This window comes from Corvus kubaryi, unplaced genomic scaffold (genome assembly GCF_017639235.1).
Source record: "Corvus kubaryi isolate FWS band 111438036 unplaced genomic scaffold, C.kubaryi_AGA036_p1.0 69, whole genome shotgun sequence".
NCBI lineage: Eukaryota > Metazoa > Chordata > Aves > Passeriformes > Corvidae > Corvus > Corvus kubaryi.
This window is the reverse complement of record NW_024582057.1, coordinates 3,662,229-3,685,892: the sequence shown is the minus strand read 5'-3', so window position 1 is coordinate 3,685,892 and position 23,664 is coordinate 3,662,229. Positions and strand designations below refer to the sequence as shown.

The following is a 23,664-nucleotide window of genomic DNA, read 5'->3' as shown; positions in this document are numbered from 1 at the left end:
GCTGTTTTAAAGTTCACAGTCTGTAACAAATGTCAGTTTTCTTCCCTCCTTTGCACGCACTTGAGAAAACCTCATTACCTCAAACGTGACAAAATATTCAAGGACTGTAAACACAAAAATGCTGTACTGTGTTTTCAGTTCAGTAATGCCTCAAATGAATTTCAGAACAAAATCAGTCTTAGCAATTAACACAAAGATTTTTAAAGTCCTTTATTAATCTGAATATAAAAAAGACAGAAGCTGCCTACAATATAGGACAAAGCTCTTGCTTCATGAGGAAACAAAATTTTCTTTACAAAGTGAAAAAATAAATACCCTCTTAGAGTAAGGTTTATATGCTAATGTGTCATAAAAAAGTAGAGTTTTAATATTTTGACAAAATGTCTGTGCAAAGAAACAGATGCATAAACACACATTACTGCTACATTAAGGCAATATGAAAAGTATAGTCAGAAAATTTCAGTAAAGTGACAGTGTACTTTTCTAGCTTTGATTAAGCCAGTATTGCACCCAAATATGGTCTCCAGTTCCCTCTGTACCCTGGAGAAGACACTAGGAAACCAGAGCCCAAAATGCCCAAGTAGCGGGGTGGAAATCGAAAACATTTTATTGGGTAGGTCATTTCTGGCTAAAGATGCTAACTGCAGAAAGCATTTAAAATTATACACAACCCTTAAAGACTAATGGTGAATGTTTCATAGTTTAAAATCAGTCTCCAAAAATAAAGCCAACATGAAGGGCAGCTGACTGCAGCTCCCAAGACCAATAGCCAAAAATGGACTATGGGAAACTTGGCAGTGCCCTGTCCACTGAGAGCTGTGAATGAAGTCCCATAGCAGTGCTTCCACAGGACACTGTCAACCACAAGACTTTCCTGACCCACCCTCAACACTTAAAGATTAGCAATCTTGTCTTCCCTTTCTTAAGCTATTCTCTCAGAATTGTTTTCTATTTAATAAATTCTGAGTTAAGCACAGCTGCTTAGTGAAGCCTTGTAACTTCAGTTTAAGAACTAATTTTAAAAAAAGGAGTTCTCTCCTCTTTAAAGCAATTTACTAAAAGCAGAAGCCATGAGCCTTACTAAACTGGTATGCGTAAAAGCAAGTATTAATATTAAAATAAACAATGCAACTGTACTAAAAAGGATTTAGAGCATGTAAAAGAAAAGGCTGCATTGCTTTTGCTGGGTACAGCTGCATGTGTACACCACATTTCTCCAGGGTTACCGAGCTTTGTGGCAACACTGCCGTGCTACAAACTTATGGATCATTCTTTAAGTAACATGAATCAATTACACTTCTACTCTCAGAAGATGTCCCAAACCATTCTGGACATGCTGAACAAAGAATATTTATGTTAAAAATGCAGTATTTTTTGCTTTTGATCGTGGATAGATGCCAGAGTGATTGCTTTCTTCACAATCAATGGTTGCATTTCTTATTAGTGCAGTTTGAAGAGTACATGATGGGTTTTAAGTGTGTACGTAGATCATATCACAGTCAGATTGAGAAGACTGGTGTGGGTTGGCAAGTACACATGCTGGACATGCTCTACACGAGATCTGCAAACAGGACACGACTGGAAAGGAAAAACATTGGGAAATTATTTTACTTTGTATTTTGAGAATCTCTGCACTTCCTGCAGACTTTACATACACAATAACAGAGCACTTTTTCCATCATATCCCATACCTAAGACAGGGTATGGGTGGGAAGCATGCAGCTCACTCTTATCCTCACTGCAAATTACATAAGCACATCATCCAGACAGAACACTCTCTGAAATTAGTTTGCCACAAACAAAATTTTAGTAGTTGTACTAGAACATCAACACAAATGTATTAATCCCTGACCCTCAAATATACAAAAAACAAACCTTCCACACAACTTGGTAACTCATAACTCAATGGAGCTGCATTTACCTGTAACTGGGAAGCACAGGACTTGCAGCAAACTGTGTGGCCACAGGGACAAAAGGTTGAATTTATCTCTTCTTCACAACACACCATACAAAGCATGGACTCCTTCAGCTTCCGCAACTTCTCTTGCAGGGCTTTTGTTTGTTGGCAGCTGAGACCCTCACAGTTGTCACAGTTCATGCTGCTTTCCGAAGACTTAAGAGGGGAACTTGGTGGGGTTTGATCACTTCTTGAAACAAGATCCACAATGCCAGCATTATAAAGAGCTCGCCTCGCATGATCATAAACTTCTTTTGATGTTCTTTTAATGTCAAAGACGTATTTTTTACCAAGATTAATGTTTTCATTCAGAAATAGAGATGCTAGGTGACCCTTTAAGTCTCGACTATACTGCATCATGACAGCACTGGTGACAGTGTCACACCTATAAAGCAACAGGACAAATGCAAGATTGGTTAGTTAATACCAATAGACCCATACTACAGTAATTTGTTCCCAAAGCTGAAGTACCAGTACTGAAATTAAAGCAAATGAAATGGTCTGAGGTAGTATTTAAGCTCTTGAATGATCTTTGCATGACAACTCTACTTTGAAAAGTGTAAAATGGAAAGTGACAATGGCTTTACATCTTCAAAATGTTAAGTGTCTGGTAAAACAGAGGCAGCCTATGGAACGGACTTAAGGAATGATGCTAACAAACAGCAGACACTTGCTTAATACACAGTTCAGCCTGGCAACACCTCTTTGCATGGTATTTCAAAACACCGCCTTAAAGAATTTCACTTAAGAGTCTTTGGCTCTCCATTTTTATCATAGAGTCAAGTAGTATTTTTAACCCAATTTCCACCCAGTACTTTATATACTAGTATTATGTCATTCTGAAAGGAACCAGTGCGAATGCAGTGTAGAGAATTAAGGCATTTGTATTTGCCACTGTGCATTTCAGCTACCCTAACCATGCTTGTCACTTATTTCAGTGATACAGTGGAATCTGCAGAAGCCTATTAAGGCATATCGCTTCTCTAGGCAACACAGGAAAGAAAACACAGAATGTAAGGACTACAGCCTCACAGGGCCTAAGGTCCAAGATCTAAGCTTATGGCCAAACGCTATTGCCAAACTAAAATTCTGCTTAAATTAAAATCAGGGACTGCAAAGGACAGAAGAAATTACAAGCAGAGACAGAGATCAAAAAGTAATTGAAAGTGGTGTGTGGTAGTTAATTTTAAGAAAACACTGCTAAGTGTGTTTGACAGCTAGTCTGACTGATCAGTGTTGGACACCACTGAATGAAAGGGGGCTGAAAAATTGCCCACCGACAAATGAGTATAGCACCCCTACCTCAAAGGGCAGCAGGATAGAGACAATGGATAGCTGCTGGCAGGAAGCAAAATCCTGAGCATGTGAGCAAGGACAGAAGAACTGTAAGAAGGTTTAAATACAGGGGATGGGAAGGTGGCATACAGGTAACATAACAAATGAAGGAGCCAAATAAAGGAACTACACAATCTGAGTAACAGGATCTTCCCCATTGGTCTCAATCTCCCTCTTACATTGGAACAAAAAATGTATGTATTGTTTATTAAGTATCAAGGAACATTAAAAGTTTATACTCTGAAATGCTGTTATTCATAGTGGAAAAATTTTGCTTACTTTTCTTGTTACTCCCACCCCACAAAATGGAAAGCAGCAAAAACCTGTTCAGCTTCTGGACTTAAGAGGAAAGGAGAGGCTGCAAAGACAATGAAATTTTGCAGAGTATTTCCAAACTGCAGTCAGACTGCTGGCTGCTTAAGCACTTAGTTCAAACACTGGAGAAGAGCAGCACCACACGACTCTAGGGGCAATACTGACCTGTAAAATGCATGAGTCTCTGTAATTGCTCTGTACAGTCCACTTGCTGCCCTTGTACTGATCATCTTAAACAAGACAACCACACTATTACCAGACTCCTTGGTAACAGTCAGATACACATTCTTCCCAGACTGAGTTGCCATTTGAACAACAGGATAAGAAATCCTATAAATTAGTATTAAAAAGGAAAGGTTATTTAGTTTTTAAGGATAAGGGCATTTTCCACAAAATACTACAGTGCATTTTTATCAGAAGTTACAATGATTTCTGACAGTAGTCAGCAATGCTGATTGAAGATGCCACCTCAAAAATAAATATAAAAATCAAGAGTATTAAGGTCACTTGTTATTTTGATTACAAGCAGGTAGTGCCCTCAGACCCTATATACAGTCACTTTTAGTAATTCTCAGAGCAGTTTTGTGTATTTATGTGAAAACTAGAGGCATGCTCAGTATTTCTGAAAAATTGATCATGCAAATGGTTCCAGAAAATACATACCTGTTGATTGGACTGAAGTCATCTTTACGGATGGATATGCCTTCAGGTCCAACACCAATAAGGAGTTTTTGTCCTTCACTATCTCTCACTGAGTGCCACTCTACCCCATAGTTCTCCAGTGTTGTAACAATCTGTAGAACCTGGTATTCAGCAGATGCTTGACTTAGACCTTCAAGCTCCTTGTGCTTTGTAATAATGCTGTTGATAAAAAGATTAAGGATAGGTGAATTAACTCAAGTATCTGCTGTTACTGTCAGCAGCTTGTTTTAACACGGGTTTTTAGATGACCTAGTTAAACAGATTAGCACATGCTCCTGACCTGCTTTATCTGTCTATAGATTTCCAGCAATTGGAATTGGAAGTAGCTGAGAATTACCAAAACATCCTGAGAATGTCAAGGAGAAAATACTGCGCATTTGCTAAGAAATGAAAAAGCTACATGTAATCAAGGCTTTCTAACTAACACCACCAGCCCTAAAATATTTCCCTGAACTACCACTAAGTTCATAGTTAAAAAAAACACTACGGAAAAGTATGACACACTGAATGTTTCCTGATATTCAGGAATTGAGCTATGAAGGTGTTTCAGAATTCTGTCTGCTTTTCAGGATAAGGGTAATAAGCCAGATAAATGCTTTCATTCACAAGTGTTGGTCTAAGACATACTTACAATTTAAATACTTTGCTCCAGGTACTTTTATATATATATATCTGTATTTCCTCAAGTACCAGAGTTTTCACAAGGAAAAAAAAACAAAAACAAAAGCCACAAAAAACCAAACAAAAACCCAAACAAGTAAAAAAAACAAGAAAAAAAAAGCCAACCCCAGAAAACCACCAAAAATACCCCCACAAAAAACCACCTAATAACTGAGCTTAAAAATTTAACTGAAATCAGACCATCAAACATTCAGGTCACATTTTCATCTCCAAAGCTATTATTGTTAAATTACTGTTTTACACTATAGCACCAGCAATTAAATGCATAACAAAATCTTCTGCTGTTGGTCTCCAAAAAGGAGACTAGATCATTGTACTTTTTACCTCTCCAAAATGGTAGTGGTGAGCTCTTTTGCACACAACTCTTCATAATTGTACTTGGCAGTGTTCTGGTTATAATCTCCGAACTTCATCTGTGCCAACAATGCACTAAGTTCAATTGCATGCTCTGAAGAACACTGAAGATTACCAGCAAGAAGATCATCTTTTATATGCAAGAAAAACATATGCCTGCAACACAATCAGAAACATTTGCTTAGAGAAATCATTACATGACATCTGTAATCAAAACATGTAACAAGTAACACCTCAGCTATATTTGGTAATTCCAGAATTTGCAGTGAATGTACCCAGTAGATAAAGTCTGGCACAAGGGAAAGAAAAGGGCCTCCATCTTATTCTTCACTTACTCTTAAACATGAAGCTACAAGTGAAGACGGTACCTAAAAGCACTGCTAAAAGAAATGAGCACTTTAATGTCATCAATAATATCTCAAGAATAGGAACTGCTTTAACTCCTAAGGCCACTTAATAATTTCAATTTAGGGAGTAAAATATCAATGAAAGATTTCAATTGGTTTCCTATGTTTACATTTTTTGTTGCCATTTACAAGTTATTCTGCATTTCACAAAACCAAATTTGGGAAGAGCACCTCAAAACATACACACTTCTGTCATGCAAGAGGAGAAGCCACCCTTTGTCTACACAGTGGAAATGCTCCAGCCCGTAGGGTTTTTGCCAGTGACATGATTAACAGAATAACCTGAAACACCTGAAAAGGCACTGTGGAATAAAATAGAAGAACAGCTTCTGTGTAAGCATTTGTCAGACCAAGGTTTGGCAGCTTGCTCAAAATTCACAAAGCTGCTCTTAATTATCTAACAGGTTACTTTGACAGACAAATCAACATTTTCGCCAACATTAACAGCAGCATGTTAATATCCCCTATGGGCTACCCTAGCTTCTATAGAATCATCCTTTTTTCCCCCTCAGGGGACACAATATAAATTTCTTACCATTTCTTTTTAAGACTCAACATATTTATGGAATCCTGATGCAGAATTATGTATCACAGTTATGTATCACTGAAAAAAACCGTTCAATAAATGAAGCCTAGCACCCACAGGGATGTGTCTTGGCTTCCACAGGAATGGGACATTTACTTTTCTAAAGTGAAGTGTAATCTACTTTTAAGAAAAGCTTTACTGAAGCTCTGTATTGAATCTCTCATCACTGAAGTTGAAGATCCTAGTAAGTGATGAGCTTTCCTTACAATGGGAATTTTGAATAGTATCTTACATATATTCTTTTGTAGCATTCTATAATTCCTTTGTACAACAGGGCAAATAGGACTTTTTTTCGGCACTACGAGCAATTACAGGACTTGCAAAAGTTGTGTTTTTTCTTAGCTCTATTGGTAAATGTTGAAACTAAGAAGATACCAGTCCAAAAGATGCCTCATATCCACAACTTGTTGAATCAGGAAAAACGAATTGGTATTAAATTATCCTGTAACCTTTCCTACAGTCCATTTCCTGCAACAAGCAAGTCACAGCTCCCTTTGCAAACCATTTCTCCTGCTAGAGTATCATGATAGTTGTGATGCAAGTGCTTAACTGCGTCACACTGAAGTCTGAACACCAACCTACATCCTTCAGCAGCTCTGGAAGGGGTCTGGTGGAAGCCAATGCGCAGCCTCACACTGTGCAGGACACAAGTTTAGGTGGCAAGAGGACCAGAACTTCAGACAGAGCTGCCTCTACTGTTAGCAGGTTATTCCTTGTTTAGGCTCTTTTTTTTTTTTTTTTTTTTTGAGAGTCAAACCTCTGCTCTCATCTGTTTCTCACACCTTGCAGAGTCATAGCTCTTTGGGCTTGGGCCACAGAAAGGCCTATCTGTGGCCTTTTAAAGTGATTTAGTTGTACAGACTCTTTTTGGTGCTCAGTCCATAAACCTGAAGAATTCAGTATAAATTACTAAAACACTAGGGCCAAAATAAATTCAAAGAGTAGGTATTTTCCTAACTCCAATCAACATTTCATAAAATAACAGCTTCTCACGCACTCTTGATCCTCTGACAGAACAGGATTTCCAGTCACTTTAAGTACTAATTACAAATACAGTATTTTCAAAGAAAGATCTGACAATTTTTTTCTCATTAGCTGAAACATTTACAACTACCACACCTAAATGCTTGTATCTTCAGGGGTTTTTTTTGCATATGACAGCACTGACTACACAGGGTAAAATCAAGAGTTCTCCCCTTGCTGGGAAGACCTTATTGACATCTCAAGGGGAGCTGAAAACCAAAATATTGCTCCAGCAAATACAGATGAATTACAGATGAATTCTGAAACAGATACAGCAGATGCATGGCTTGTCACATTCCATTACTATAGAGCCAGTAATGGCATAGAAGATAAATGAGTTTAAGGCACAATGTGAAATAGCATCACATCAGCTAATGTGCAGTAACTTTCCATAACTGGCTCATATCACATAAGGGAAAACATCTCACAGATACTCAGCTACTTTGCATTTTTTTGATAAATGGAATAAACAGCACATATAAAGGACAGTTATTGCAAAGTAACTAGTTATGCAAATTCTTGTCCCAGCTTATACTATCATAAGCTGTTTTATTAAGTCAGAAAACAGATAAGAACAATATTTAACAGTCCATCTGCACCTAAATTACCTAAACTGCACTCAGGGCAGTGAATGACTTTGCACTGATCTGTTAGAGCAGCTGCCCCAAACTAAAGTTCAGGTAGCAAATTCTCTGCCTTTTTTTTAATGTGTGTTGGGGTTTTTTGTTTGTTTTTGGGATTTTGTTTGCTTGTTTTGAGTCCTTAAGTGTGTTTGATGAAGGAAAGGCATCAAGAAATTGAAAGACAGTGAGGGTTATAAGCATTTTAGACATCTGAAAAAATGGTTTTGATTAGCCCATCCAGCTGCACTCACAGTGCACACCTTCAAAGTTATATAACTATCCACTGTAAAATCATCCCTCTTCAAAGGTCCAAAACATGACACTAGCCACAACATGATTACAAATGCAGATTTAATTTCTTTTTTTTACACAAAACTAAACAAAGTCTTTTGATCCTTAAAGAAAAAGGCATAAGAACGTGATTTTATTGCTGAATACAATAGCAAAACTAATGCATTAGGAGCCCTGATGCAGTTCCTTATCTAGTTCTGCAAATTCTAAAGGACCTAATAGACTGTCTGTAGAAAATCTGGTCATATCACAGATTTATGTAAGTTTCTGTAAATTAGATTGTGACCTAATCGCTTCATACACAATCTACCATCCCTCCTCTCTCTTGGAACCTTTAGCTATGATAAAAAAAAATGTAAGACTTTTTCTCACCTCTAAAGATATGTTGTACAGTAAAAGGATACACTTTTTCCAAGGAATTATTTCAGCACTAATATTTTACACTTAATGGAATTTTTACCTAGCAAGTTTTAGAACAATGAACTGTTAAAACTAAAAACTGAACTGTTTGTAAGTTCCCTAAAGGTTCCAACATTACTGGTAGAAAATCTAAAGTTTGTCCACCATAAAAGAAACTAAATGTTTTTGTTTCTGCATCATTCACATTTCAGTTGCACTTGATGCATTAATATTGCATGTTATAAATTTGAGAAGTAACTGAAGTCAGACAAAAGGTAGGTCTGTCTGTTCCAACCCCTAGCCCCAATTCTTAGCACATTCTACAGCTATTTACTACCCTTGCCAAAGCTTCATTTAGTCTCTAAATCTTCACAACTATGAAGTTTGCCCATCAATTGTTGTGTCTCCTAGTCATCTTAACACCTGCCAGATGTGTTGGGACATTGATCAACTAGTGGCAACTTTAAGGACAAACAGAACCTCCCATTGCACTTGTAGCTCAAGTTCTCTACACGTGACAGCATTGGCACAAAAGACAGTCTCTGTAGCCCAAAATAGCCTTTCCTTCCTCTCTGAACCTCATGCCACCTAGACATACCTGTGTATTCAATTATGGAACATTCCCTCTGAGTTTGGTAGTTCAAAACACTACACAGGAATATTGACTAGAGGGCAACACATTAAGTTTGCCAAAGCTACACTTTGTCAGTCACTGCCCAGACAGATTGCTTCTTTTCCAAAGGGAAAAAAGGCATTTTTACAATTAGAACAGGATCACAGGCTTTCTTCAAGCACTAGCTACAGCGGTGATCTTATATTCACTTTGCATCCTTATTTTTGGATCCACGTTTTTCATATAATTTAATATTAATGTGCATATAAAACACTCAGTAAAATAAAATGTAGTGTGATTAATTTATTGCAGTTGGATGTAAATAATTCGATACAAAAACTGTAGAAAAGGAAGGTTGCAAGGAGATTTCAGCAGATGGTCTGTTTCACAAAAAAGTGTAGCTACCAAACCAAAGTCACAGATCCAGATATCAATCCCATTAATTGCTTTTCGCTTCCCTCTAAAGCAATTTATGCAGGCTGATGATACTGAACACTGCTACCAGAAACAGACATTAAGTATTTCACTACAATGGAATTCCAAGAGGGGGACAATCACCTAGTTAGTGTTCATCCAAATGAACTGGCAATAACAACTCCACAAAAAAATACTCTGAAAAGTGTTGAGTACATGGAATATAAGATCAGCTTTTCTTTTTTAACTCACTGAAGACCTTATGTGCATTAGGAATCAACATTCTGCTAGTAGTTTCTACTACTTTTTTTTTTTAAATCAAGGCAAGGGAAACAGAGCAAACAGGCAGCTAAAAATTTTAAGCTCTAAACTTAGCTGTCAGTGGAAGAAGTGGAAAACCCCAGTCCTTTATCAAAGAGGTATCTGCATCTGATTAATGACTCCTAAACTAGAAGCATAGCTGAAAGACCTCATTCTCATGCCAGACTGCTGGCAAGTATCTTAGCACACCTCCCAAGGAACTACCTGTTCTGTTTGCAGTATGATTCCTTACCATAGGTTAAGTCTCTTTCCTACTGTGAAGTAAATTTACTGCTCTGTAGTCTAAAATCAAAATTAAGAGGCATAATTGTTCTCCCTAAAATACATACTGATAAAGATCTCTAAATCTACAGAATATAATTCCAGTTTTAAAAGCAGACAAGGCCACCCCACATTAAAAAAAAAAATGTTTTTTGCTTTTTTAATGCTCCTCAGTATCTTTGTTGTTACTTGCTCTCAGCAGAGTGGGTAAAAAGTTACCAACTGCAATTCAACTCTGATCTAGACAAACAGATTCATTAAACCCAGCCCAGCGTCTATCACACACACTTTCATTGCCTTGTAACAAATACCATGTCACTGCTGCGCTGGCTACCCAATGCTATGGGATAATAGGATGGTTCTCATTTTCTACCTACTACATGTATCTGACTGCTCAACGGATTTTACAAGGTCATTCTTAATTTCAACTAATTCATCAAAACAACCAGCAAAATAGTGTACTTTGTAAATGTAATTCAAATACTGGCAAACATCACACAACTTAAAAGCCTCCAAAACAATAATTGCCACTTTCAAGGCTGGCAAAATGCAGCTCTTTTGAGTGCTTCATGATATAGAGTTAGAATTTGGTCGTATCTTAAACTGTTGGGGCTTACGCGTGAATATTTGATTTTCATTCGTGCTACACAAGGCAAATATGGTTGAATTTAAAACCTAAACCCACCATTCTCCCAGACTGCTGCTGGACACCATTGGCCTCTTGGGCAGCTCAGCAAACACTCTCCTTTAAAAGGTGCAAGTTTCAAGACTCCTCTGCTCCACGTTCCACAACAGCCTGTGGCTGATGCCCGGAGCTCTCTGCCCCGGAGCTGGCTCCCGGGCCGGGGCTACTCCCGGTCACTGCCCCGCTGCTGCCCCTGACACCCTCATCCGGCAGGGCGGACCCGCCCGGCCCGCACCGCTGCCGAGCGTCTCCTGCCGGCCCCACCCCCAGTCAAAAAGTCTCCTGAAAATTCCGATTAGTGAGGTATAATCCTTTCTCTAAGCCCCAGCTCCTTATTGCAATTCAACACTTCACAACATTTGTTACATGAACCACCCACAAGTCATTCAGTAAAGAAGTGAAAAGCAGGTTTGCTTTTTTCCCCCAAACTGTTGCACGACCTATCAAAGAAATACAGAAAACAGTGAAAACAAACGCAACACAAGCCAGAGTTATGATCTCGATCTTGGACCATCACATGTGTCTTTCAGCAAAAAGATAGCAATCCTTTTCAAGCCAATGTGATTTTCCATGCTAAAGAAAACATGTAGCTCTTCACTCCTCTAAAGCAGCACACTGTTCACATCTCAGACTTATTTGTAAAACTCTGACAGCAGTAGATTACATTTGAATGACATTCTTGCACTGAAGCACTTTTATTCCATTGAAAACAATTCTAAACTATGAAATCATGTGGTGCAATTCAGTACCAGGTAGTCAAATAAAAAACCTAGAAGCTGAGATCCAAAGAATAGAAATAAACTGCTTTTAACCCTGTAAAAGAAGTGCAGTAGATTTTCCACGCAATTCCCAAAGCACTTACAGAAGGTGGTTTGTTGCCACAGTGGTCAGAGATACAATTATAACCTGCTCTGTAGCAAGAGGGCTGCCTTGTATAAGAATATTAAAATTGGCTGCAATCTTCCACTGGGCTGATTAAAGATAACAGAAGCAGAGGTCGATGTTCTGTTGCCAGATCGGCTTTCACAGCATGTAGAAACCTGAACATTAAATTGCTACAAACAAACATACACCTGAGTTTTAAATTCAAGTGCAAGGCAAGGGTTGAACAAAGCACTGCAAATGGGGTTGGCAAAGCTTCCAAAAAATACAGAAAAAAACCTGGTAACTCAGTCACAATGCTTGCTATTATAATCATGATGAAGCATATCAACAAAATTTAGAATTACTTGCAGCTTCTCAGGTTTCAAAAGCAGTTCTCAACATGCATCTAATTTATATGCAAAAACAGGATCAGAGGCTGCAAGCAAAAGACTGGAAAATTTCCCCAGCATTCTTCACACACAGGACCACAAGGCAACAGCTCTGCCAGAAACACCCCACACATCAAATATGGACATAACTGCTAAAGGAAACTAAGGACACCCATCACTTTCTTCCTCAAGACTTTGCAGATAAAGATGAAACAATGTGTCAGCTTTAACTGTACAGCTAATCCTTGTAATTCTACGATACACCTATTAATCTTTAAGTTTGGCAACAGGTTTACAAGTTTTTCATCTTCTCCTTGATGCTTATGCACAAACTAAGTATGAACTCACAGTTACATGCATATGTAAATCCTCAAGCAGACCCGAGGAGAAAAAAAGTCCACCTACTAAAACTCAGTGTCAACAATCCAGGAGAACAGACATTTACCACAGGCACTGGAATTCTAGGTCTGCTACATGTGCACTACCGGGCTTACACAACTAAAAGGCAGTTATTACAACTTGACATACAACATGTATTTGGTTTTTTCTTCTGATGCGTAACCCCAGATTAATTTAAAAATTGTTTGCTAAAAATATTAGTTTCAGAACAGTCTTAATTAGTACGTAAAAAAAGCTTGCCCCCATCTACATTCTTTTAAATCATCTTTACATTGGAGAAATACTTGCTTGCTCTGATGTAGGTGTATAAGCTCTGCTACATTTTAGCTACACAAGCTGGTCTTTGAGGCCCTTGGGGCATGTTTCACCAGTTCAACGTCTCTATTAACTTCCACCTCCTGCCAAGTCTTGCATTGACAGTGTTGAAGGCAGGGACACAGACGTCTGCAAAAGCCTTGTAAAGTTGAACAAGCATTCATCAATGATAGCATAAAAATGCTACTTTCAGGTTTCCTCAGATTTTCACCCTGATTTGTTTTGTGAGTGGAGACACATCCGACATGCCCAGGGTAATCTCTTCTGCCTCATCAGGTATGAAATTACACGGCTCCTTTTGTTCTACATAAATCCCATTTGTAATTTGGTTTTATACTTACAGAGAATATTTAAATAAGAGGAGAAGTTTCTTTAAGGAAAAATACTCAAAGCTATGTCATGGATAGTAGAAATTATTCCCTAAATAACAGTGTATCAAAACTGGAATTCAGTTTGAATGCATTTGCCTAACTGGAGCTATTATCCAGGACAACCATGGTCTACCACCACAGCATTCTGAAAACTTCAACCATATTGATAAGCTAGAACCACTGCTCCCTAAAAGCCTCTCCCCTACACATTAGATCAAAAAATAAACTCTAAACCTTTTTCCTATGAAATAAACACCAAATCAGACTGTCAGCCTCTGATCAAGTTCTTTAGACATCCTGTGCAGAACCACCATGGTGTATTCATGGTCTTAATTCTGAAAGTACTAAGTTAAGGATTCTAAGAGTACCAAGTTCAGGCGAGCAGTGAAAATGAGTTTTGGCATTATCATATAAACACTAGATTCCAATTGGCTCCATTCATATTAACTGTACTATCCAAAACTAACTGGAAAAAGTAGCTGGAAGGTCAGCATTAAATATATATTTGCACAGCATTCTTTAAAGATAATTCTGTTGCAATTCATGTGGTAACCAAAGTCCTGGAATAAAAGCAAGTGTTCCCTACTAATCTTAGAAGACTATTTCTTCTGATTTAATAACAGTATAACAATTTAGTTAAGAGGACCAGCCACAGAGGCAGCCAGACAGCTGTTTCTTTTGTAGCCTCTAAGGGCCTGTAGCTATATGAAAGTTACTGTAACATAATACCAGACAAAAAGGAATTCAGCAAGTTTTTTTGCACTGTGGGAGGAATTGTTTCCTGCCTTTCTGTACTAGTGGTTCAGAATGACCTAGAGTAACACCACAAAACAGAGGTTACTATCGGACACACAAATACCATATGAAAAGTTTGCTACTGGGAGCTTAGTTTCTTCCAGTTCCAGCACTAAGTGCTCAGAAAATTACTCACACTCATTACTTACTGGTAGCTACACAAAACTTAATGTTGCCAATTTAATTACATTTTTCTAAAAAAAATTATCAATGAACTTCAAAAACACTAAGATTTTAAAACTACATAGAAAAGTCAAGCAAAATTACCATAAAGAAATAAAAACAATGTGTAGTCACTTTCCTAAGTTACAGAAATTGAAAACAAAGTATTAAATGAAATGCACTTACAACCATATTTATTTACCTTGTCTGTTCCTGTAAGATAAGATGTGGCTCAACAAAGAACTTGACTCTCAATTTCAATCGATAAGGGGCTAAACCATCCATCTGCTGGGAGATCCTGTTCCTCAAATTCAGCCATAGATTCTCGCCTTTGCTGCCGGTGAACTGCAGTCCAAAATAATCAACTTCTATAATTCCCAACCTTCTGCAAACCTGAAAGAACGAGGTTCTTTACAATCAGGCTACAACATGATAATGAAAAGTAACATCTGAAGTGGTATTTCAGACTGCTCACTTAAAACACACACACAAAATCCTGCTGTCAGCACCTTCGTACAAAGGCTTAATTACTTGGATTCTAGGTTGCATACAAAACAGCCCAGAGAAAAACACTAAGCATGAATAGGAATTTCTCCACTAGCCAAAAAACACATGGGCTTCTATGGTCGAATTTTATCCCCAGGACAGGCACTTCAGAGGGTCAGCGGATTTCCACAAGAAGAGAACATCTGCTATTCAACATCAAAGCCAGTCGCACTTGCTGGGCAAGGAGGAGTAAAAAAAGTACAGTCACCCACAAGTTTTACTTAGGTGCCGCCAGCAGACCGGACTGTTCGTCTGTCTCTCCCCAGCATCCCCACGGCAGCCACCGCAGACGCACCGAGGCGGTGGAGACGGAAAGGCGAGGAGGCACCTGGACGGCAGCTCCAGCCCGCTCGGTCCCTGATACAGAGGGCTGGATGCAGTGGGTGCTACATCCCCCGCCTCTGGCCCCACTCGTGTCCCCTCCTCGGGGCCACTTCCAGCAGGATTCAGTGGCGAGGCCCGGGCCTGCGCTTCCCACAGTAGAGGTGCCGGAGAGCCCCGTGGAGGGGGATGCAGCACCCTCTGCATCCAACATGGAGAAGGCGTTGGGAAAAAGAAAAAAGGAAAATAAAAACCCAAAACCGTAAGGGACGCGGGGAGACTGCGGCGCTCCCCGCCCCCACCACCGCGGCCGCTCCCGCACGGCCCAGCCCCGCGCCACCGCCGCCCTTCGCCCGGCGTCCGGGCCCCGCCGCGGGGAGGAGGCGGCGGGTGCCAGGGGGAGCCGCGCGGCTGCGGGCACCAGCGCTCGGCACTGCCCCGTGGTCACCGCTACGCCCGTCACAGCCCCCGTCCAGAGCTCTGGCGCCTGGCGGGCGGGCAGCGGGGAGAAGCCCCTCACCTGGTTGAGGCAGTCCTCGCCGTTGGCTTTCGCCTCTACCTCCACCTCCATCACCACCGCGTCCGGCCTGGTCACATAGCACAGCATGGCTGGGGACAGGCGGCACCGCTGCTGCCGCCACGGACACGCGGAGCGGCCGCCGCCGCTGTCGGCACGGGCTGAGCCCCACACGCACCCCCCCCGTCCTCGCCGCCACCCGCGCCCGCACCCAGCCAGCGCCCGTGCCCCGCCGCCTGCGCGCCGCCAGCGCCGCTCCCTCCTTATGTACCCTCCGCCGCCCCGCCCCGCCCGGGCCCGCACCTGCGGGCCAATCACGGGGCGCCGCTCACGGCCGCAGGCCGTCGCCGCCGCCAATCAGCGCCGCCATGGCCGGCCGGGCGTGTGTTGTGCTCGCTCTCGGGCGCCCCCCGCCGTGCCCGCGCGGCCGCGCGCCCCCGCCGCTCTGCGGCCTCTCCTGGCCCTCAGCGCCCCGCGCCGCACGGCGCTCTCACCCTCCCAAAGCCGCCACAGCCCGGAGCTTGTCACCCCGCCATTGTGTCCGCTTAAATCAAAGCAAGGTGTGCTCTTCCTAGTGCCGGTGGAGGCTAAGCCTACTGGCCAGGGACAGTCTGTGAAACATGTGAGAGAGGGTAGCCGTGGGCTGTGTGACAACCAAATATTGCCTTCACAGAATCACAGGATCAGTTAGATTGGAAAAGACCTCTGAGATCGTCGAGTCCAACCTATGATGAATCACCACCATGCCAACTAGACCATGGCACTGAGTGCCACATCCAGTCTTTCTTCAAACGCCTCCAGGGACAGTGACCCCACTACCTCCCTGGGCAGCCCATTCCAATGTCTTATCACCTTTTCTGTGAAGAAATTATTTCTAATTTCCAAACTAAATTTCCCCTGGTGTAGCTTGAGACTGTGTCCTCTCGTCCTGTTGCTGGCTGCCTGGCAGAAGAGGCTGACCTCACCTGGCTACACCCTCCTTTCAGGTCATTGTAGAATGTGATAAGGTCCCCCTGAGCCCTGGCTCATCTCTCGGCTTTCAAACACTCCTTTCTGTCAAAGGGAAGATAAAATCCAAATTGATGTTCTCACTCCCATACTCTCTTTGGCCTCCTCAATTCTGTGTTATACAGCATGCAAAACCCTGGAAAAGATGGAAATTTGAAGAACAACTTGTCAAGCCCTATCACAGCCTCCATGCACCACCATGCCAGGGGATGGTGGAGACTTTAAACTCGTTTTCTGTAGATATGAATCTTGTAGGTGATTCCTGACCAGGACAAGAACAGGCAAGCCCTTAGAAATATTTGTTTGTCAAACATACCCAAGGTGCATAAAGTAGTTTATGCCTGCTTTAACAATGTAAATTGAAACAACAGGGAGGACTAAGTACAAAATGCACGCTGTGTGGGTTGCCCGAGAGAAGTGCAGATCAAAGATGTACTGAGCAGTGCAGTGGTGAGGAACAAGCAGGCTGTCAGGGGAAGAGCTGTGAGAGGAAATGGGTATCTGAAAATGCAGTGAAGAATAATAGGAAGAAGAACAAACCACAGCACTAATGCGAGGTCACTACAGGGCGGAATATTAGCTTGTTCCCATGTGTATGGGTCACTTGCTTCTGTTTCACAGTTTCTGCTATGCTTGTCAGGGTTGTTAGTATTTTCAGTTTTTATTAAAGAAATGCTCAGAACAGATGCTTATTCTTCTGGGAACTCTGGCACACACGGTATATGGAGCTCGATCCATTTTGTTCATGTGAACTCTAGAAGACCTCTCAGTTCTGAACCAGGCAGAACAGTAGGAGACAAATAAGAGTCAGGACATGAGATGTCAAACCGGAGTGGTGCTACATTTCACCTGCACACTTCCTAGCTCAGATTTCCATGCCCAGGTCTAGAGTGTTTAATTTGAAGAATTTAGAGTCTTAAAGGACCAGACTCATAGATTGGAGGGTTGAAAAAGGGAACTAACATGACAGAAAGATGAATAAAATTTCAAAATTAAATGCATCTCAACTCTGTGATTTTCTGGTGGAAAAAACCCACACTCTTTGGGAGAAGCTTAATTATAAAGGGATTAGCTACTAACAAAAAATTACAAAATATTTTAGTAAGGGAAAAAAGCCTGTGTTCTCCACTTCTTTATTTTTTGTTGGAGTGGGTGCAGAAAATTAGATTTTAGTTCTATTTTAGTTTTACTTCCGTATATTGTGGTGATATAGTATTTTGTCTGATTTTGATATTTCTGTCATACTCAAAAAAAGTTCTAGATGCGTTATAAAGAAACCAAAACTGCCATGATGACTCATGCTATTAGTATTCTGATATCCTCTCCCTGACAGTAGCTCATATCAGATGTTACAGAGGAAGGTGCAAGAAATGTTTATATAATTGCGAAATAATAATGTGCTTGTATATTTTCTCTGACACTAAACAGTTAAAGCTGGCTTATACCTGATAGATTACCCTTTACTTTTTTATCCATTTTTCTTGTAGAAATCAGTTCACTTTATGCTAGGCACTGTCCAGACAAAGAGAAACATGTCCTTTCTATATGTATTAATATCCATCCTGTGTTTTCCTTTAATCTGACTTAACGTGAATGCAGGTGTTCTTATTATGTCTGTAAAAGTGTTATCCTGCTTTGAAATCTGCTAAACTGTAAGCCACAAAAATAGCTTGTGGCAGTAAATTGCATAGATCGGTTAAGCCCTGTGTAAAACAAGCATTTCTTTTCGAGGGTGTCATCTGGACACCGCTGTCACAGAAATACATTTCATTTTGCAGTCTCTTTGTGACATTTTATTCATGCTCTACAGGAGGGAGTAGAGGACCAAGCCCTGCGTTTGCACCCAGGAGACAGCTCGTGTGACAAGTGCCTGCTGCAGCCCTTTGGGCTCTGTCTGAGAGGAAAAGCTGAAACATCTTGCAGTCTTCTGCCTGGTGTCTTTGATGAATTATCAACACTCAGTGAGCTACACTGTCAAACTGCTCATAGCATGGATGTTCACCTTTTGTGTATCATAAAAGAGCAATGTTTATCAACATGTCATCTCAGTGCTGTATTTCACAAAATTATGTGTGCTGTAGATCTCTATGGTGGGTCAGCCTTTTGCTGCAGTGTTTCAGTTTCAGCATAAGTAAGTGACCTTATATACATTTATATATTTACATTTCTTTGCCTAACACCAGTTGATTATTTTTCCTACATGTAATCTATCTACAAGGTTAATTCTTTGTCACATCCTGATTCAAATAGTTAGTTGTAGTGCCTCCTTGTCTGACACTTGAACGGAAATCCTGTGAGAAGTCCAATTGCTACGAGAAGGGAAACAATAATTTCAAGATCTTCGAATTTAGTCCCCAACATGACAAGATTGACCATAGTTTCCAAAGAACACTCATGCCTCTCACTGTACAGACTTTTAATCTCAATGTCTCCAAGGCAGTTGCCTCCAGCCTATTGCCATGATCCTTCATCTTGTGAGGAATTCAGCAGTGTAGCTGTGGTGTCTTTACCCAGATGTTTTTGCAAGATCTTCTCTAAGATCCTCAGTTGTTGCTCATGGTATTGGCTCTAATCAAATTCAGGATATTTTACTGCCACAGAAAGCCAGGGTAAAAGGTTCAAAATGCTCAGCTGCTGCCTGTGCTCAGGATGGGGCTTCATCAAGTATTTAGAAGTTCCTATCATTTATCTTTGCTGTTCATTCATAGCAGTCGCATTAAAGACATGAATGAAATACTGCGTTACCTCAGCTCTTGGTGCTAAAGGTGTGCTCAGCTGACTGTGAGGGAGACAATAACCCAGACAAATTATGAACTTCTTTTGCCCTGCATAGAAGAGGCCTGCCCCTCTCTAGGAAAGCTAGGCACCAACAGACTTCTCACAGTGCTGGTGGTGTATGGTGTCTTTTGCTCCAGCGAGAATGAATGGCTGCATGAGAAAATACTTCTAACTGGAATCCTAGTTTATATAACAATCACAAGCAGTATGGCGATGTAGATTCTGACTGTTTCCCTACTCTTGTACTTTGCATATGCTCTTCTGTTCTCACTTGTTGTTGTTTAACTTTCTCTGACTTAAATAAGAGATATTAAGTAGGTTTAGATACATGGTTTGTTAGGCTACTGACATATTGTTTGGTTAACACCACTGCCATCCCAGGAGAGTCATGAAAGGCCCATCTTTGCAAGCCCAAAGGAGCACAGTGACAATGGCAGATAGGAAAGCAAAGTAAGGACTAAGAGGAAAGGAGATCCTCTCAGGTCCCCTCCCAGGGTGGCCCAGCAGAGTCTCAACCCTGGTGTCCGGGTATGAAACCTATCACCGTGTGTGATGGGGAGCAGCTCCCCAGGTTACTAAGAGGACCTGCTATCTGAAGGTGTGGGACACATAAGGTGGTGCAGGGCAAGAGCTTTTGGGAATTGCACAGAATTCATAATGGGTATTCAGAGGAGGAACCAAAAGCAGGACAAAGTAGGGGTTTAAGAAATTGGGACAGTAACAAGTGTGGAACAAGGGAATAAAAGAGGTCACCTGTGTGAAAAGTTGCCTGGCTGTGCTGTGCCCTGCTCCTGACCAGCACAGTCTGTCCTCTCTCCTCAGTAACTCCACCTTTAACTGTTTTCCAGTAAAGGGCTCTTTATTGCCTGCGTGTATGGGGGTAGAGAAGGTTGGCTGTGGCGCAGCAGCTGGAGCGAGTGTGGGTGTGATTGTTGGCAAAGATAATGCAAATGAGTCAATGAGTAGGTAAAGGGCTTTGGGAGCAGGGATGGGTTTGGAGGTCTCTGAGGGCCACCTCTGGATGGGAGTGGCTGCTGGTCGGTCTCTAGGGACAAGAGCACAGGGAGGGGGCTATAGGGACCAGGGGAATCCCCAACAGCTCTGGCTCTGTGTGTGTGATGAGTACCTGCTCTGTACCAGCAGCAGGAGTGGGGCTGTGGCTTTGAGAGCTTGTATGTCCTGGTGGCAGTAACTGGGGAGACCAGAATCCAGGAGCAGCTGCTGGACACACCAAGGCCTCCTGCTGGAGGACTCCACCTTGTAGATGGGTATATATGGGCCTTCGCCCTCCTCAGCTAGAGCAGAGAGCAGGATGAGGCTGGTGGTGGTGTCAGTGTTGGTGTGAGTGGTCTGTGTGTCTGTACATGATCTGTACGGCCAACAGAGTACATCTGTGTATTTTGTGCTGTATACATGTGCTCTGGGTGTGTCAACTGGGAATACATGTTCAGCCTCATTACTGGTTGGACCTGGGGATGCGGAGTGGCAGCAGTCTTGCCTCTCTCAGGCTGCCGAAATAGGTACTTTCCACTAACACAAATCCTTAGAGAAAAGAACTGGAAAGCACATACCATACCATTGCTATTTCAGTCCTGCTTTCCTTTTTTTTTTTTTTTGTTACATTTTCTGTCTCTTTGTATTCTGTGTCAAATTGAGTAACCACAGACCAGGTCAGCACAACTGCAGTTTAGGATGATTTGAAATGAAACTGAGTGTGATCATATGATTGTAGTCAGTCTCTTCTGCTATCTCCTCCCTGACTAAAATTGCTTTGTGCATGAACACAACAGTAGTGTCTGTCTTCCTTCTTGTCACTGTCAAGTCTGCTGGTCATGTTGCAAATGCACATCACTCAAGTGGATGATGATCTTCTAACTGAAGCATGGACAGAAGCATAAAATTGAGAAGCTATTCTGGCAATGATGGTTGCTTATAGGAAACACCATAATCTATCCATAAACACACAAACATTTTTTTTCCTACCTAAAATATTCTTTTCCTGTTCTCACATGTATCATGCCTTTGCCTGAACTTTTTGAAAAATATTCCTCTGTCCACAGTGCATAATTGGCTTCTATGGATAAAAGAGTGTGTCAGTGATTGACATACTTCCCACAGTGCTGGTTCTCCTTTACCAAAATAATGAACACGGAATAAAGTGCTGAAATTGTCTGTGCAGCTAACAGGCCATAAACTGATTGTTTTACGAAGCATTATTTGGTGGTCATCCCCAGGACTTTTGATAAAACCGGTCTAGGATGTTTTAAGAACATAGCAACTATCCTGCCAAATCAGACCAAGGATTCACATACCTCTGAATCCTGCTTCTTGGGAATTTTGTCCAGTGGTAGATGACATGTGTAACATACAAGAGGTACTTATTCATGTCTATGTGCTGCAAAGTGCCCAAGGCAAATACCTCATGTTATATCAAAGAGTATAAGAAGAAATTCTTATTCTTATTCCTCACAATGCTCCCCCAGCTTCCACTGATTTGTAATTCAGGGACTTTTTTTGTATTAGATAAATAATTTTATCTTGAATTGCATTTCATTCTCCAAAACTTTCCCAGTTTGAGACCAGACTTATTGTAGAAATCTTATTCTTCTTGTTGGAAAATATATCGGCTGCTCATGAAATCTATTAATTCAATTTAATAACTAATTATTTTATAATTGCTTTCAGAAGGAAATTCCTTAGTCTGCACTTTTTCAGAAGCTCCAAACATCAAATCACCTTTGAATTCGAGCTTGTTTTCTGGGTCATTGATTCCATTTCTGAGCATTTTGCTTCCTTTAGTGCTTGTAAAATGGAGTCATCATTGATTATTTTCACGTTGCTAAAATGTGCTCTTGTGGTCTGGAGTCAAAGCTTTCACAAATTAAATTCTCACCAACATTTGTTCCTACTACTGTCACTATAAGCTCATATATTAAAGCTGGTTGCCCTTCCTCACACCACCTTCAGAACTGCCAAGACATTCAGAAAAATGAGTTGGAATTTGAACAGATTAAAACATGAAGAAAGACTTGTATAATAGGTATTTTTCTCTGTGTCTAATAACTGATAACCACAATATAAAAAAATTTATATGTATATCAGAAAGTTTTACACTGTCATAGTAATAGTCAGTTCCACAAAATAGAAAAGAATATAATGATAATAAAAAAAAATCTTAAAAAAGGCTTTTTAATTCTGCTGTATCAGACCTGTCAAACATTGATTTTATAAATCTTGTAGTATAACCCTTCTGGTTTTAACTCTGTCCATCAATCAATATAACTCTTGTAATGTGCTTTTATTACAAATAACACCTAAAAAAGTGTTGGGGTTTTAGTTTAGTCTGTTTTTTTTTTTTTCCCTGTTAAAGGAATTTTCTCCCATATGCATGTTGCTAGGGGACAAATAGCTGTACTTAAGAAAGACAAAAGGGGAGTGGGGCGGACCTGGCTACTCTTTTGTCTACACCTGGGTGTGGGGTCAGTTCGCTCTGAGCGTCCAGAGAGAGAAGCTGCAGAGAAAGGAGCTGCTGCTTCTTTCTTTTTGGCCATTCTTTCTTCCTGCTGGAAACAACGCCGGGACCCCAAAAGCCGCTTTCCCTGCCCTGCTGGAGACCGGGCTGTGGCTGCCCTGCCCCGCTGCTGCTTTGAGCTTCCGCTACGCTGTAGCCCTGCTCGCCCTGCCTGCCTGGGCCTCCGTGGGCTTTTCCCATCTGGATACATCTCGTCTGCCACCCGGGATTTGCGTCCGTCCCTGCCGCTTCAGCCGCTGTTCCTGAGAGTCCGGGATCGGCTGCCCAGGGGTTTGTGAAGCCTTTGTTCCATCCCTTCCCGGGATCCCAGGGCACCAGTGCCGCGTGTTTCCCGAGCTCGCTCCGGAGCGCCCCCTGCAGCCGCGGGGGAACCATCGCACCTGCCCTGCTCACCGGGAGCCGCCAGCGCCCCTGCCGGCTGCGAGCGGAACTGCACCCGAGGGGAAATAGCCTGACAGCCGAGAAGGCTGGCACTGGGTTTGTGACTGCTGTTACTGCCATAGTTGTTGTTGTTTTGTTTGACTGGTTATATACATATATAGAGAGAGAGTAAAGAACTGTTATTCCTATTTCCCACATCTTTGCCTAAAGGCCCTTGATTTCAGAATATAATAACTTGGAGGGAAAAGGGGTTATATCTGCCACTTCAAGGGGGGCCTCTGCCTTCCTTAGCAGACACCTGTCTTTCAAAACCGAGACA

General features: G+C 41.4%; 1 protein-coding gene across 1 annotated transcript; it reads right to left on the bottom strand.

Annotated features, from left to right (window-relative positions):
• Positions 1 to 195: 195 nt before the first annotated feature.
• On the bottom strand, positions 196 to 15,866 carry LOC121674584 (myosin regulatory light chain interacting protein). Its single transcript, XM_042049046.1, has 7 exons — positions 15,650 to 15,866; positions 14,465 to 14,655; positions 5,315 to 5,500; positions 4,271 to 4,468; positions 3,773 to 3,937; positions 1,922 to 2,342; positions 196 to 1,578 (listed from the first exon to the last, which is right to left on the bottom strand). Exons 1-7 carry the CDS (start codon positions 15,734 to 15,736, stop codon positions 1,489 to 1,491), a joined length of 1,338 nt encoding a protein of 445 aa, XP_041904980.1. The 5' UTR covers positions 15,737 to 15,866; the 3' UTR covers positions 196 to 1,488.
• Positions 15,867 to 23,664: the final 7,798 nt, after the last annotated feature.